Here is a 15916-nt window from a genome sequence, read left to right on the forward strand (position 1 = left end):
AAAATTTTAGGCTGGTACATAAAAGATTTTCCCTTCACATAGCAAGGATATTAGGAAATTACATTATAAGCTTTGCATTTTGACAAAATATTTCTGAATATACATCCTCAAAGCTCTTGCCATTTCAACATTTATGAAATGAACAAACATTTTCTTCAAAACACTTCCCCATTATTAAAGTTTCAGAATAAAGATTTTAGAGTGTTAATAAAAGAATTATATTCCATAAGAATTTTGTGGGTTTTGAACTATGGTTTCTTTTGCAAAAGAAGGGTTGACAAAGCCCATTTTTAGTGCTGTTTTTGGCTCTGATAACACATCCTTACGTTCCTCTTTGAGGTATCCTAAATAAGGATCATCCTTGCATTCCTTTACACAATGAGTGTTTTTTCCTAAAACAGGAATGTTTTTTACAAGGTTATTTTCTTGAGGTAAGGTTTGCAGTTATACCAAAACTGGTATCTTAAACAAAGGGAGGTGTTTTGCTCTTTGAAAGATGCTCTTCTGGATTTGTTTGTCTTCTTAGTTATGACATTTGTAGCTGGCAATTAAAACGTCTATTAAATATTTTGTGCAAAACACAAATCTCAATTAACATATTTTTAAAATATAGACTTAGAAAAATAACAATTACAAAAGCTGCATTTTAGAGTTTCTATTAACACTTTTGGGGGTAATAAACATGGTGTTATGGCTAAGGAGGTGTTATCTCGCTGACACTTGGCTTATCTCTAGGTGACAGAAAGCTTCCTGCAATTTCTTTTATTAGTCTGAAAATCTTATTTAATAAACTAAGCAATGAAAAACATAAGCATGTGAGATATTTACCATACTGGGTCAGACCAAAGGTCCATCCAGCCCAGTATCCTGTCTACCAACAGTGGCCAATGCCAGGTGCCCCAGAGGGAGTGAACCTAACAGGTAATGATCAAGTGATCTCTCTCCTGCCATCCGTCTCTACCCTCTGACAGAGGCTAGGGACACCATTCCTTACCCATCCTGGCTAATAGCCATTAATGGCCTTAACTCCATGAATGTATCCAGTTCTCTTTTAAACCCTGTTATTGTCCTAGACTTCACAACCTCCTCGGGCAAGGAGTTCTACAAGTTGACTGTGCGCTGTGTGAAGAACTTGCTTTTATTTGTTTTAAACCTGCTGGCCATTAATTTCATTTGGTGGGCCCTTGTTCTTATATTATGGGAACAAGTAAATAACTTTTCCTTATTCACTTTCTCCACATCACTCATGATTTTATATACCTCTATCATATCCCCCCTTAGTCTCTTCTTGTCCAAGCTGAAAAGTCCTAGCCTCTTTAATCTCTCCTTATATGGGACCTGTTCCAAACCCCTAATCATTTTAGTTGCCCTTCTCTGAACCTTTTCTAGTGCCAGTATATCTTTTTTGAGATGAGGAGACCACATTTGTACGCAGTATTCAGGATGTGGGCGTACCATGGATTTATATAAGGGCAATAAGATATTCTCCATCTTATTCTCTATCCCCTTTTTAATGATTCCTAACATCCTGTTTGCTTTTTTGACTGCCACTGCACACTGCATGGACATCTTCAGAGAACTATCCACAATGACTCCAAGATCTTTTTCCTGACTCGTTGTAGCTAAATTAGCCCCATCATACTGTATGTATAGTTGGGGTTATTTTTTCCAATGTGCATTACTTTACATTTATCCACATTAAATTTCATTTGCCATTTTGTTGCCCAATCACTTAGTTTTGTGAGATCTTTTTGAAGTTCTTCACAGTCTGCTTTGGTCTTAACTATCTTGAGTAGTTTAGTATCATCTGCAATCTTTGCCACCTCACTGTTTACCCCTTTCTCCAGATCATTTATGAATAAGTTGAATAGGATTGGTCCTAGGACTGACCCTTAGGGAACACCACTAGTTACCCCTCTCCATTCTGAGAATTTACCATTTATTCCTACCCTTTGTTCCCTGTCTCTTAACCAGTTCTCAATCCATGAAAGGATCTTCCCTCTTATCCCATGACAACTTAATTTACGTAAGAGCCTTTGGTGAGGGACCTTGTCAAAGGCTTTCTGGAAATCTAAGTACACTATGTCCACTGGATCCCTCTTGTCCACGTTTGTTGACTCCTTCCAAGAACTCTAATAGATTAGTAAAACATGATTTCCCTTTACAGAAACCATGTTGACTTTTGCCCAACAATTTATGTTCTTCTGTGTCTGACAATTTTATTCTTTACTATTGTTTCAACTAATTTGCCCAGTACTGACGTTCGACTTACTGGTCTGTAATTGCTGGGATCACCTCTAGAGCCCTTTTTAAATATTGGCGTTACATTAGCTATCTTCCAGTCATTGGGTACAGAAGCTGATTTAAAGGACAGGTTACAAACCATAGTTAATAGTTCTGCAATTTCACATTTGAGTTCTTTCAGAACTCTTGGGTGAATGCCATCTGGCCCCAATGACTTGTTACTGTTAAGTTTATCAATTAATTCCAAAACCTCTCTTGTGACACCTCAATCTGTGACAATTCCTTAGATTTGTCACCTACAAAAGCCGGCTCAGGTTTGGGAATCTCCCTAACATCCTCAGCCGTGAAGACTGAAGCAAAGAATTAAAGTAATTGTGGAGAAACTAAATTATCATCTTTAAGCACTCCTTTTGTATCTCGATCGTCCAGGGGCCCCATTGGTTGTTTAGCAGGCTTCCTGGTTCTGATGTACTTAAAGAACATTTTGTTATTATGTTTACAGTTTTTGGCTAGCTGTTCTTCAGACTCCTTTTTGACTTTTCTTATTACATTTTTACACTTAATTTGGCAGTGTTTATGCTCCTTTCTATTTACCTCACTAGGATTTGACATCCACTTTTTAAAAGGATAAAGTAATTGAAGGTATGTCTAAAAGCTCCTTAAAAGCACCGGCAAGTTTGTAATGACCTAACATTATGAGAATAATTTATGATAAATTTATTGTTACCCTTATTACATCAATATTGAAGTCTCTTCCCCACAAAACCTTCTTGCTGTTAGTTTTGTTTTGGGGAAGTTATCACAATCACAAATTAACAACACAGCCTTTCTTCAAAGACTGTGCCCACCGCAACCTTCATGCAGAGGGATCTTTGACTGGCTAGCTGGAAGAAAAGGGGTGCTGGCCCCTTTAAGGGCTCCCTTGCAACAGGTTTTGATCAGATTTGCTGCTTGGCTTGTACTGAGGATGCTCACATAGACTGAGCATGCTCAGTAACACTGCTGAAGCCAGCTGCCCTTACTCTATCGTCCAACTTTTGACTGACCTGGCTCATGTCTGGAAATAAGTAAACTTTAATAACAAACTGTGTTTCCTGCTCCCACCACCCCGCTAGGCTCAGGTTACAAACTGAAACTTTCCATTCAATGAGCATGAGGCACCTCTGATCCAATTGTATGGCACAAGGAATCACTTGATTTAGTTAAACATTGTCTATATGCTAGTTAGTGCGTGTTGTAAGCAGTTGCAGGCATTTAATTTTTCAACAGTTTCAGACATGCGGTGCACATCTAAATATTTTATTGTTTGTACATGTTTCTCCAGAGTAATAAAGAAGGAGATTAGAATATTTAAGACAATAGGCAGGTATCTAGCTTATTGTCTTCCCAGGATCCATCAGTTTGCAGTTGTCGTGTTGGAGGCTTCCTGTAACTGTCCATGAAGTTTTGCAATCTCCAAGAAAAGGGTTGCAAACAGTTTTGTTCCTTGAATGTAATTGTACCTATGCAAAAAAAGAAAGACCAATGTTGCTAAACAGATTATGCAAACAAGGGCCTGACCCTATGAGGTACTCGACACCCGCAACTCCTATGGGTTTCAATTAGACTTGAGGGTACTCAACCTTTGCAAGATCGGGCCCTACATTTAGTGGGGAGGGAGAGAGAAGGGAAGAATTAAGTGATTGGGTTTCAAGGTGCCAGATTAAGAACCCTTAAATTGTAAATCTCCAAATTATCCACAGGACAAACACAACATGGGAAATTGCCATGCTAGCTTCTCCATCCCATCCCACCAACATGCCTTATCCTAGCTCAGGGGTGGGAAGGGAGGGAAAACCATCTCTAGGGATGAGACAGGAACTGCAGTGTTCTGTGCCCATTTAATCTACATTTCTTTGCTAAGTGTCTCATAAATTTTTTATTAGTGCCAGCTATCATGGCAAGTCTTTCTCTGTGAATTAACAGCATATCAATACAGACAAGCTAAAGGGTCAGGCAGAAGACATTACATTTTCTCTTCTATCCTAAAAGGACAGCGTTGTCAGGCCTTCCTTTATTATCCTGGTAAGGGGAAAGGATGGAACAACTGCATGAATTAAGGATGCCATTTAACATCTAGTTTTCCTGACATGTGTATTCCAGAAAGACGATCGGAGGATTCAAATTTTTGTGTTGTGTCCCCTCAGTACTTCTGTCCATAACCTTAATGTGCGGGTCTACTCTGAAAAAGCAACGGTTGAACGTGATAGTGGGATTTCATGTTTACTGTCTCTCGATTTCCAGATCAAATGTGGTCAGTTTACAAGAAAAATAAATTTTCTTCTAACTGCCAGCCCTGCAAATATAAACCTGAGTTCTAAGAATCAAGCTGAGTTCTTCCATATCACGATCTGTTACAAAGGGTCTGCAGCCTTCCTCAGTCACACTATTTGCTTCAAATTATGCCCTCAGTGAAAACCTAACTGTCTGAAAGTGTAACTCATTGGAACTTGGTAGACAATTCCAGTATTGGCGACCCCATGCATTCCAAAGTCATGCATCAGGCTCCAAACAATCATAAAATAAGCTTAAAATTCATGTGATTTAAAAAAAAATAAATGTTGGGTTATTTTTATTTGCCTTCAGTTGTCGGAGACTTTAGGACACGCTTCCTTCACATTCTTAAGCTTTTCTCCACGATCACAAGGGCCAGAAACATATAGGTTTTTTTTTTTTTAAATGACAACTGAGATTATCATGCAATCCCTCGATTCCAGCAGCTGGCTGGGACTTCAAGAAAAAACCCCCAATTATTATGAGACTTGCAATAAACTCATGCAAGTTGGCAACAATGCACTTCTGTCAATAGGGAAGAAGGAATAGATTCCATCTTATTCCTTTTTAGCCTTGTTTGGCACTGCGGGAGCAACACAAGTAAAAAGCAGCAAAACCTTACTTTTTGTCATTAGGATAAGCATATACAACTCTGAAGATCCCAAAACAGATTCTATTGGATAAAACAGCTAGAGACAGGATTGTCAATTAGAATCAGGTGGGCACATTCTAGTATGCTGGGATTGCTGTAGTACTTCAGTTCCTCCTCTCGTCTCTTACGGTGCCTTTTTTTAATTTTAACCTGCTTATTTTCTCTTTTTGGGAATGCTCCCCATCATCAGGTGCTCCAATTGGAAGCATCATCACACTCTTCCTTGTTATATTCTGAAACGTTTGGGCAATAGGAATTGTTGCGCCATCCCGGATCATTTCTGGATCTTGTCCAAAAACTGAAACACATGGAAAGAATGAAATTCTGCAGAAGTAAAATGAAGACACACTGGTCTCGTCACTGGAGCTAGTGAGCTTTGGCATTCTGCCCAGCACAAACTGTTCTTGGTAGTATTTCTTTTGGAGAAGACTGTATAGCAGCTAATATAATAACACCATTATACACATTCTCGAAAACTATACAGGTCTTTTGACACTATCCTGATTTTGCATCTCAGTACACAGAAAATGAGACAGTATCTTCCGGCTGCCTCTTACCTTGCAATATAGGCCCCAATTCAAGAAAGTGCTTAAGCATATACCTAACTTTAAGAGCAAGTAGTCCTATTGAAATCAGTGACTCAACTCATACGATTAATATTAAGCACATGGTTAAATACCTTGCTAAATCAGAGTCTCAAAAATCAGCTGTTTGCACTGGGTTTTAGGTTTTCTCCTCTTTTTAAAGTGGTGTAAGTGAGTCTTCTGCTTTTGAAAAGTAATGTAACCCTTTAATGGGCTTCCATTTTTTCTATTGTAGAAGCCACCAGAATCTAACAGTGCAGCAGTGTATATATGTAGCTAGGCCTTGTGTGTTTATATATCAGGGACTGGAAACCTCTGGCACGCAGCTCACCAGGGTAAGCACCCTGGTGGGCTGGGCCAGTTTGTTTACCTGCCGTGTTGGCAGGTTTGGCTGATCGCGGCTCCCACTGGCTGCGGTTTGCCATTCCAGGCCAATGGGGGCGGCGGGAAGTGGCGCGTGCCGAGGGATGTGCTGGCCACCACTTCCCGCCGCCCCCATTGCTCTGGGACAGCGAACCGCGGCCAGTGAGAGCCGCGATCAGCCAAACATGCCGATGTGGCAGGTAAACAAACTGGCCTGGCCTGCCACGGTGCTTACCCTGAGTGCCAGAGGTTGCCAACCCCTATTATATATAGTTAGTAAACACAATTATTTGGAGTCCCGCTGTGTCACATATATTTAATGTTGTGTAGAAAGCAAAGATACACGAAGTGAGAAAGAGACAGCATTGCTCACTCCTTCCTCTCTATTGCCCCAAGCCCCCTTTGAATAACCTAAGCAAAAGTGTTGCAGAGTGGCAGAAGCAATCAGGTTCTTAATTTTTTTACCATGTTGCTTGGGAATGGAGAGAAGAAAAGAGGACAGGCAGGGGAGGAGGGCAATTCCTGGGGGCTCCAGGAGAAGCTTACAGAGTCCCAGGGGAAGAGAAACTTTAACTCAGATCTAGCAGTGAAAGACCTGCTTACATTACCTTTCCTGAGGTAGCGACAACCATATTTGATATTTCTGAGGGGGAACATTAAAAAGATCTTTTATCAACAAGTGGGAGCATTTACCAGGGTAATGCCTATCTGCATAGCTGCCCTCTCCTCCCCCATTTACCTGCTGTGCTGCATTTATTTATTTGAGTATTACACTCCACTATCAGGTACATCATGATATGTCAATGGGCAGCACTGAGGTGAGTTTTCCTCAGGGTGCCTGATACATAAGGCAGCAATAAGCGGTTACCTGCATCTAAATGCACGGATGAGAGACTAGAACCATAAAACCAAACTGCAAGCGTGTCACTGAACAGGCACAGTTCATTCGCTGAATAAGTACCGCGCCCCGCCTTCCCAAATTATCTGGATCTAAATAATGTTCCAAACAAGAAATTCTTTAATTTTAGGAAAACTCCTGTTCCTTTGTGCAAGTCACTGTTAGCGTGACATTGTTTGGTGGATGTTAAAAAATAATAAAAGAAAGAACAAACCTGTTTTGATTGCCGTTCTTGCTGCTGTATAAAGAGGATCATTTATGTCAGCAACCCATGGCATTGCACTTATTGGCATAGTCACGTTCAGTTTATTTGGGCTGTTTCTCTTAGAGAAAACATCCTCTAAATATTTTCTCACCTACAAGGAAAGCATCTTTTCATTAACAGTATTTATACATTACATCCTTCAACAATAATATATCCAGAAATTGTGCACTCACAGACACACACTTTCACTCCCAAGCCCATACACAGCCACATAGTGGAAAGATGCTGTTCATTATTCTGTAAATTTTAAGTGTTGAGAGGATCTCTGAAATTAATAGGAATTTAACATGCTGAGAACTGACCAAAAGTTGAAGTTTGCCAGTATTACCTGATGTTCTACGATTGAAATGTCCATGTGAGGGACTTGCCGGATTGAAAATTTTCCTATTACTTTTGCAGGTATAACTGTTTTTATTCCTGGTTCGTGAAAAGCTCCTTCAATCCCATGAATAGAGAGAGAGGGGTAACGCCACAGGTGACTAAGTATTTCCTCCTTTATAATGTAACAAAACAAAACAAAAGTGACAATGCCACAGCCATTAAAAATTCACACAATCTACTGAAAAACTAAGTATCTTGCATGTAAAATTTGTGCTTGATTGCTTCTGCAATTTAGAGCTGACTGATTTGTGATTAAAACCTCTAGCTGGTAAAGGTCTTTCTAAGTAAACACTGCTACTTCTTTTAGTCAACATTTGCCTACAGCATGAGAATATATGGAAGAGGAAAGCTATTCATATACAACTCTGGTGACAGTAAGAGCAGACAGGTGAAAAATGGCATGGCAAGAGTGTCTTGGAGGCAAAAGTGTACAATAAATATAATGAACTAAAAAGAAAAATACCATTAGGAGATCGTTCTTGTTTTTCAAATTCTAACAACCAACTGGCTTATGTAGTGATTATTTAGCTACTTTCAGTTGTGATTACTTCTAATTTTATAAAAGGATCATGAATTGTGATAATGTCTCCATAAACTGTATGCTATTTGTTTATAAATGTTTCAGTGATAACTTGAATGTGCTTCTCATTTGCAAAATAGTAGTTGTATCCCGGGCTAATAAATTCTGATGCCAATGGCAAAGGCGTGTATTAGCCTGGAATATGATCATTACCAAGTTAACAGGGATCATTATTACGTAGTCTCCAATCAGCTACTAAAACCACTCACCTTAGAACTGCTGGCCTACTCAGTTTACAGAGTTTTACACCATCTTGCTGTACCCTATTTATGCACTGGTTCAAATGATACTAAGCAGAATGGACAAGCTCTGATGGTGAAGAAGGGAAGAAAAGCTTTTAATAATGGGCAACTCATATCTAAATAGAAAGGATAACTGGACAGTGATCAGCGAACAATCCCATCCATTCTCTGGAGCGGATGCAAAAGATAATTTGTACGGCTTTAACTATACCGATATAGTTAAAGTGGAAAAACTCCCTAGTGTGGACAGTTATATCAATATAAGAGTGCTTAAAATGGTATAGTTTTATTCTGGTTCAGGAAGTGGAATAAGCTATATCAGTATAAGGCACTTATATACCGGAATAACTGCATACATATTAGGGTTTTACACCAACATAAATATAGAGGTAATTAAAAAAAAATCACATCCCTAACTGACATAGGACTACTGGTACAACTGGGGTAGACCAGTTCTTAGCTGCTGGGTTTTATTGGTATTGTTAATTTTGGGATTGTCATTTTAAAATTCTGTCAAAAGCGTCAGACATCAAAATCTAAAATAAATACATAAAACCAGCCCCAAATTATACCAACTTTTCTGCTGCCATCCACTTTCCAAACCTGAATTCAATGTACTCTCTAGTCTATGGTCTTACATAAGTGGTTTTTTGTATACAGTGTTGTTGTACCTGTGTTGATCCCAGGATATTAGCAATGGGGGATGGGAGAGGGATAGCTCAGTGGTTTGAGCATTGGCCTCCTAAACCCAGGGTTGTGAGCTCAATCCTTGAGGGGGCCACTTAGGGATCTGCAGCAAAATCAATACTTGGTCCTACTAGTAAAGGCAGGGGGGCTGGACTCAATGACCTTTCAAGGTCCCTTCCAGTTCTAGGAGATTGGTATATCTCCAATTATTATATACAAGGTGGGTGAGGTAATGATACGAATAAAAGATATGTCATCCACCTTGGCTCTCCAATAAGTGTTTTTTGTTTGTTTTGGGGGGTTGTTGGGTTTTGGAGGTTTTTTTGTATTACTACTTTTTATTGACTATCTGCATTTTCGATTATTTTCTCCCAGATGTTTGCAAATGATCAGGCCAAATCTTTTTTTTTTTTTAAACTTCCTACCTGAGCTTTTAACTCATTAGATTCCTTTGTTTTGTTTGCCTGTGTTCACCGTTGCTTGAAAAACCTTGAAGTTTGGAGTAATCGGTGAAAGTAATTAATGGGTCATTTAAATTCTTTCTGCAGACTATTAATAAAGATGTTACTGTACCTTAGTGTCATATAGGAATTTTTTCACACCAGTATTATTCTTATATTCCTCTAGATCAAATTCAATTGCTTCATACAACTTCTTCTCCTCTTCCGTAAAGGAAGCAACATCATCATAGACTCCAGGGATCAAAATACGACCTGATGTATCCACAAGGCTATCTACAGAACAGATACCAACAGGCATAATCTTCCCTTTAATTTAGGGCAGTGGTTCTCAACCATTTCCATACTGGGACCCCTCTTTTTCATACCAAGACTCTAGTCAAGTCACTCATTCCCATTTAACAATATGAAAAGGGAGATGAAGATGTGCAGACTCACCCCTGTGGCGCCTCCTGGGAATTAGCTCGTTCCAGCTCTGGAGCGTCCTCTGCAGGCCGGTGATCTGCCTGTTGTCTGGCCCCCATGTCCCTCCCTGGACCCCGGTGCCTCTTTTAACTGGGGTGCTGCCCCCCGGCAGTACCCCACCAATCTGGGTCTCCTCTCCCTGGGGAGCCCCCAAACCACTATCTCCACTTTGCCTCAGTCTTGTCTACTGCCCAGTCTCCATCTAGCCCCCATTCACTGGGGCAGACTGCAGTATCGGCCACTCATCATAGGCAAAGGGGTTTGAACCTGCTGCCTTTGCCTACCCCTGGGCTGCCCCCTGCCACCCCCAGTACCTCTTGGCCTTATGCTAGGCCACGGCCTGGGGCTTTCTAGGCAGGAGCTCCCCAGCTCCTCTGCCTTTCCTCAGCCCTGCTCCACTCAGGTACCTTGTCTTTAGCTCCCAGCAGCCAGGCCCATCTCCCTCTACAGGCAGAGGGAGACTGGCTGGGCGTCTGGCTCACAGCCTCTTATAGGGGCCAGCTGGGCCTGATTGGGGCATGGACACAGCTGAGCCTGCTTTCCCCCAATCAGCCCAGGCTTCTTGCCCCAGCCCCAGCCCTCTCCTGGGCTGTTTTAAGCCCCGAAGGGCAGGAGCGGGTAACCACCCCGTTACGGGAGAGAACTGTATAATGGTTAGGAGGTCCTCTGGCCTGGGGTATTTTCTAATCTACTAAGAAACCCACTGAGTTGCTGTTTGCTGTTCAGTCTTTCATGAAGCTAGTGGCTGACATGGAAACATCATTCAGTTTATATAAGAATTAGCATACAATATATTCAATTTCAGAAGCCTTCACTAACAGCACATGTCAATAAGATTTGCCTGGAGCAGGTCTAATAAACATGGTGCTGAAAATAGCGTCAGCAACTGGTGGGCCATCTACTCTGGGGCTCCTAACAGTGATAGCCCGAGTGGAAATAGTGGGAAGTATTTGTATTTTAGACAGGCACTGAGGGGCCACATTTAACTCCAGAATAGGCCTGGAGTCAGCAAGGCACTTTAACATGTGTAAGTTTAAGCACCTGAGCTGTTCCACTGAAGTCAATGGGCCAACTTCACACAAAAAATCCCCCACACATGATCATCCAAGCGTCAGGATGCTTACACAAGCCAAACTGAACCACTGAATTTCTGAGGTTCACCCTCACCCATTACTAACTAGTTATCGTCCAGTAATACGATATGCAGTATTACCAAGCAGAGCTATTAGATCAGTCATTGGTTCATGAATGATGCCTCCAAAACTTCCTGAATGAAGATCTCTCTCCCCACACCGTACCTGTGTGAAATAAAGGTAACATGTTGACATGCAAAGAACATTGTTTTAATGCTTTCAAATCACTGGCTTTCCATAAGGACGCAGGTAATCTCAATTTTATTGTTTATTTATGGCCTGTATTTAAAAAAAGGCATATCCTAGGTACTTTTAGGAAAGTCCCTCTGCTGCAATGTGGAAAACTCAGGGTCAGAAATGGTCTCAGGTCTGCTTCTGGCAAGTGAAAGATGGCCTAGTGGCTTTGTGGCAGAGTATGAGACAGACAGGTTGAGCTCCAAGTATCATTCTGTGCAGTCATCTAGTAGCAGATATGGATCATTTTTGCTATTTTGATGGAGTCATTCTTCTTCAGCATGGCTTGAAAGAGTTGTATTCAGGATCTTGAGAGAATCGCTTTTAGTCAAAATATTCATCTACTAATTTTATTCTTTTTCCAGCCCTGGGATTGATGTAGATTTTGATTTGGTTCTCTAGGGATTAGATTGTGGGATGGGGCCAAGCAGGACCGGTTCTAGGTACCAACAAAGCAAGGGGCAGCACATTTCCAGGGGCAGCATTCCGGCCATCCACCAATGGGCAGATCGGGCAGTGCTAGGACCTGGCAGAAGCCAGGCTGGCTCTGCACAATGTGCTTTGCTCGCAGAGCGGCTCCCAGCCCGGCAGAGCCAAGGGGAGCGGGTGTGAGGCAAAGTCCCCGGCTCCTGCTCACAGGGGGGGCGGAGAGGAGCCGCTTTGACAGATGAAGCTAGTTGCTGACACCTGATCCCCCGGGCCAGCGGGCCAGGGAGCGCAGACCAGCCCGGCTGCTTAAAGCACAGCGGAGGGGGGAAGCGGCTCAGAGCAAGGCGCACCCTGGGGGGAACCAGCCAAGACCCAAACAGAACCGAACGTAATGGGGGGCAAAGGTGTCCCAGGGCAGGGGCGGCTGGCAGGGTTGAAGCTGGGTGGAGAGGGGGAAAGTCCTGCTTAGTGGGGCAGCCACTGAATTATTAAAAGACTATGCAAGTATAAAAACCAGAAAAATTCAGTTCATATAAATCCTTTTAATTTATCAGAAACTGGGCGCACCGGAATACACTAACGTTTTTCATTATAGTGTATAGTTGAACCCAAGTTGTTTGTAATTGTCATTTTGTTAAAATTAAATGAGAACACTAGTAGGAAATTGTTTTATTTCACTAACTACAAATTCTGTTTTCATTTTTTTTTAAATTTTAAACAGTCAAAACAAAACAAAAACATTGCAAAGTGCAAAAGCCAAAAAAAATTGGGGGGGAGGGCAGCCAAAATGTTTTTTGCTTGGGGGCAGCAAAAAACCTAGAGCCAGCCCTGGGGCCAAGGCAGTATCTCCCCTCTTACTTACTGACACAAAAACTTCCAGCCAGGGAATTTATTTCCCTGTCCTCCTTACATTTCCCAGTGGCTCATGCAAGTTGCTAAATCACTTACCGTGTACTACTTACTCTGGTCAGTGGTTTCAGAACCTTAGTGCGGCTTCTCAACCAACAGTCCCCACTAAGTTGTGCACTCCACTGGCAGACACCATGCATTGAGCAGTACCTGCCACACAGGGGTGGGGCAGCAGTGGGGGTGGGGTTGTACTTGGGCAGCTAGCCAGTGCCACTGCCTGTGCCTCAAAGGCAACAACTTCTATTTTTAGCGTGCCAACTTGATCAAAGCTAGTGCTTGTATGTCTACCAAGCTGGAAACTGCACCTCCAGCTGCAGCATAGATATACCCTTAGGTGTGGAGGGAAGGTTGGAGGAGGGAGAGGGGAGAGAAGGAGAGAATGAAAGTGAATGTGAAATTGCGAATGAGGAGAAGGTGAGGGAGAGTAGGAGAGGGATTGGGAGAAGAGAGAGAGTGAATGGAGCTGATGAAATTAGGGTGGGGAGGGTGTGGAATTGGGAGAGAACGTGGATGAAGGGTCTGCACGCGCATTCAGTCAGTCTGTCCCTCTCCTAGCAAACACATATTTACAGAGCACATTGTCATCCTCTGCCCCAGGACCCAACCCCAAATAAATCAATGCCATTATCTCTTGTACCTCCACAGAGAAGCAGATGTTTCCCCGAGTCCCATACGTGAGGGCTGGTTTCCTGTTGCTAAGCCAAAGGTTATCCGAAATCACAATATAGTCAACATCAGAGAAAAAACGTTGATTTTCTTTCTTAATTATTTCCTCTAGTCCAAGAGATCCTGCTTCTTCCATACCTTCAATAATGAACTTGTGGTTTACTGGTGAGTCCTAAGTAAAAAAACATCAACAAAGCCTAGGTAAGAAACTGGCATTTTTAATAATTAAGAGGGCTAATAAACTGGGCTATGGGGTTGGGCGGGGGAGCCCAAGTGGGCTGTCTAATTAAATTGTCATCTCTTTGGGGCAGGGAGCCCCTTTTTGTGCAATGTTTGCCTAGCAAAATGGGGTCCTGGTCACAACTAGGGTTCTTGGTAATATAAGTAATAAATAATTTATAAATAATATTTATTTACAATTAATAAATAATTAACAACAACACATCCCCCTAGAAAGGGCAATCCTGGAACGTACAGCCTCAGGGACAACATTTCCTTTCCCTTATAAACTTTCTCTCGCTCTCTTCCTTATTTTCCCCCTTTTTTTCTTTCTTGCTCCCTAACATACAGGCTGCATCTTCACTGAAGTTTTCCTCTATATCTCCCACTGTTGCAGCTCTACCAATGCTAGCCATGGAGGGGCTGCCCATGTAGGCCCCTTGCTGGCATTTTTATCATTGTGTTCTCTAAACCTGCAGGATTAGGCGATATGGTGGTAAAAATGCAGTTGGGCAGCCTACAGTCAGGGCCGGCTCCAGACCCCAGCGCGCCAAGCGCGTGCTTGGGACGGCATTTTGCCGGGAGGGCGGCAGGCGGCTCCGGTGGACCTCCCGCAGGCATGACTGCGGATGCTCCACCGGAGCCGCGGGACCAGCGGACCCTCCGCAGGCATGTCTGCAAGAGGTCCCCCGGAGCCGCGGGACTGGCGACCGCCAGAGCGCCCCCCGCGGCGTGCCGCCCTGCTTGGGGCGGCGGAATTCCTAGAGCAGCCCCTGCCTACAGTGGTACTTCCAGTGCCCTTAGCACCAGTGAAGTTGCACAGCTACTGCAGCATACGGAGAATCTGAGAAAGTCTTCAATGCAGGCAAAGTCATATGACAACTTTCATCAAGGGCCAACAGGAGTTAGAAATGCTCATATGTCCCAACAAGAAAGAAAAACTAAGCTCAGCATTCCACTGTGGTTCATTTTCAGATTATGAAGATTGTCTTTTAAGTTAAACAGAAAGCAACACAGTGCATTTCTTCAGGTTTCAGATTTAACACCAATACAAATCCCTGGACTTTAACAGACTTACATCAGGGACAAGTTTAGCCTGAGTGATCGGATAAACCAGAATGCTTCGCCAAACAACCACAAAGAAATTAAAAATAAACTGTGCACATATATTGTATAATGAACTTTGTCATTTGCTAGAGAGAGGATTCAGGAGGATAAGCCTTATCTGATTCACTTGCAGGGCCGGATTAACCTTTTGTGGGCCCTGGCGCCAAACATATTTATGTAGTCACTGTGGGCTCCGAGTGTGGGCCTGGTGGGGCAGTGCCATTGGTGCCATAGTGTACCCAGTACTGAATCTCAGAGACATTTTTCATTTTGATCACACACCTCTACATGACTATATGCATTGCCATACACAGCTCCCTCAGCCCCCAGTTTTTCTCACTAAGCTGTACACCCATGTGGGTTTACCAGTGTCCACAGTGAGTAGAACTTTCATAGTGATCAGGGAAACTCCCCACAGATTTATCTCCTTCCTCATTCAGACCTTCTATAGCCATGTCTCCAGTACCACCATCATTGCATGTGGTCCTAGTCTCAGCTCAAAGTTCTAAAGCCAGCAGATACCTGACCAATTCTGACAAATCCCTCCCTCGGCACCCATCCTGCCATTTGAGCAAGCCACTTCCAAACACCATTTACCCAAAGTGAGGAATTAGCCCTTGGGAATCTGAAGACACCAGCCTTTCTCCCTCTGCTCCCATCTACATGCTAGTCTACTACCTGATCACCACCACCTCTCCCCATGCTTGTTTCCTTTCTACTTTGGATATGCTCCCCAACCAGCTGGGACTATTCTCCCCCTGCAAGCCTGACCTGCTTCCTCTTTCCCTGCTCCCCTCGACATTCCTTTCCTACTGGTGACCTCTGTTCCTTGAAGTTAATTCCAGTTCCTTTATCTGCTCTAGCTTAATTGCCCCCAGTCAGGGGCGGCTCTAGCTATTTCGCTGCCCCAAGCACGGCGGCACGCCGCGGGGGGCGCTGTGCCGGTCGCCAGTCCCATGGCTCCGGTGGACCTCCCGTAGGTATGCCTGCGGAGAGTCCGCTGGTCCCGCGGCTCCAGTGGACCTGCCGCAGGCATGCCTGCAGATGCTCCACCGAAGCCGCGGGACCAGTGGACCCTCCGCAGGCA

At 43.0% G+C, this 15916-nt stretch overlaps 1 protein-coding gene across 5 annotated transcripts in view; it reads right to left on the bottom strand.

Moving 5' to 3' along the window:
* Nucleotides 1–3499: 3499 nt before the first annotated feature.
* The window catches only part of LOC120399587 (beta-Ala-His dipeptidase-like), a 44894-nt gene continuing 32477 nt past the window's right edge, over nt 3500–15916 (bottom strand). For all 5 annotated transcript variants that reach the window (XM_039528000.1, XM_039528001.1, XM_039527999.1 and 2 more), the window contains 7 exons: nt 13475–13675; nt 11346–11430; nt 9783–9943; nt 7648–7812; nt 7269–7410; nt 5360–5507; nt 3500–3746 (listed from right to left, as the gene is read on the bottom strand). In XM_039528000.1, coding sequence (XP_039383934.1) covers nt 3641–3746; nt 5360–5507; nt 7269–7410; nt 7648–7812; nt 9783–9943; nt 11346–11430; nt 13475–13675 — 1008 coding nt within the window. In that variant the 3' untranslated portion in view covers nt 3500–3640. The remainder of the gene's footprint in view (nt 3747–5359; nt 5508–7268; nt 7411–7647; nt 7813–9782; nt 9944–11345; nt 11431–13474; nt 13676–15916) is intronic.

Source organism: Mauremys reevesii, linkage group 2 (genome assembly GCF_016161935.1).
Source record: "Mauremys reevesii isolate NIE-2019 linkage group 2, ASM1616193v1, whole genome shotgun sequence".
Classification (NCBI taxonomy): domain Eukaryota; kingdom Metazoa; phylum Chordata; order Testudines; family Geoemydidae; genus Mauremys; species Mauremys reevesii.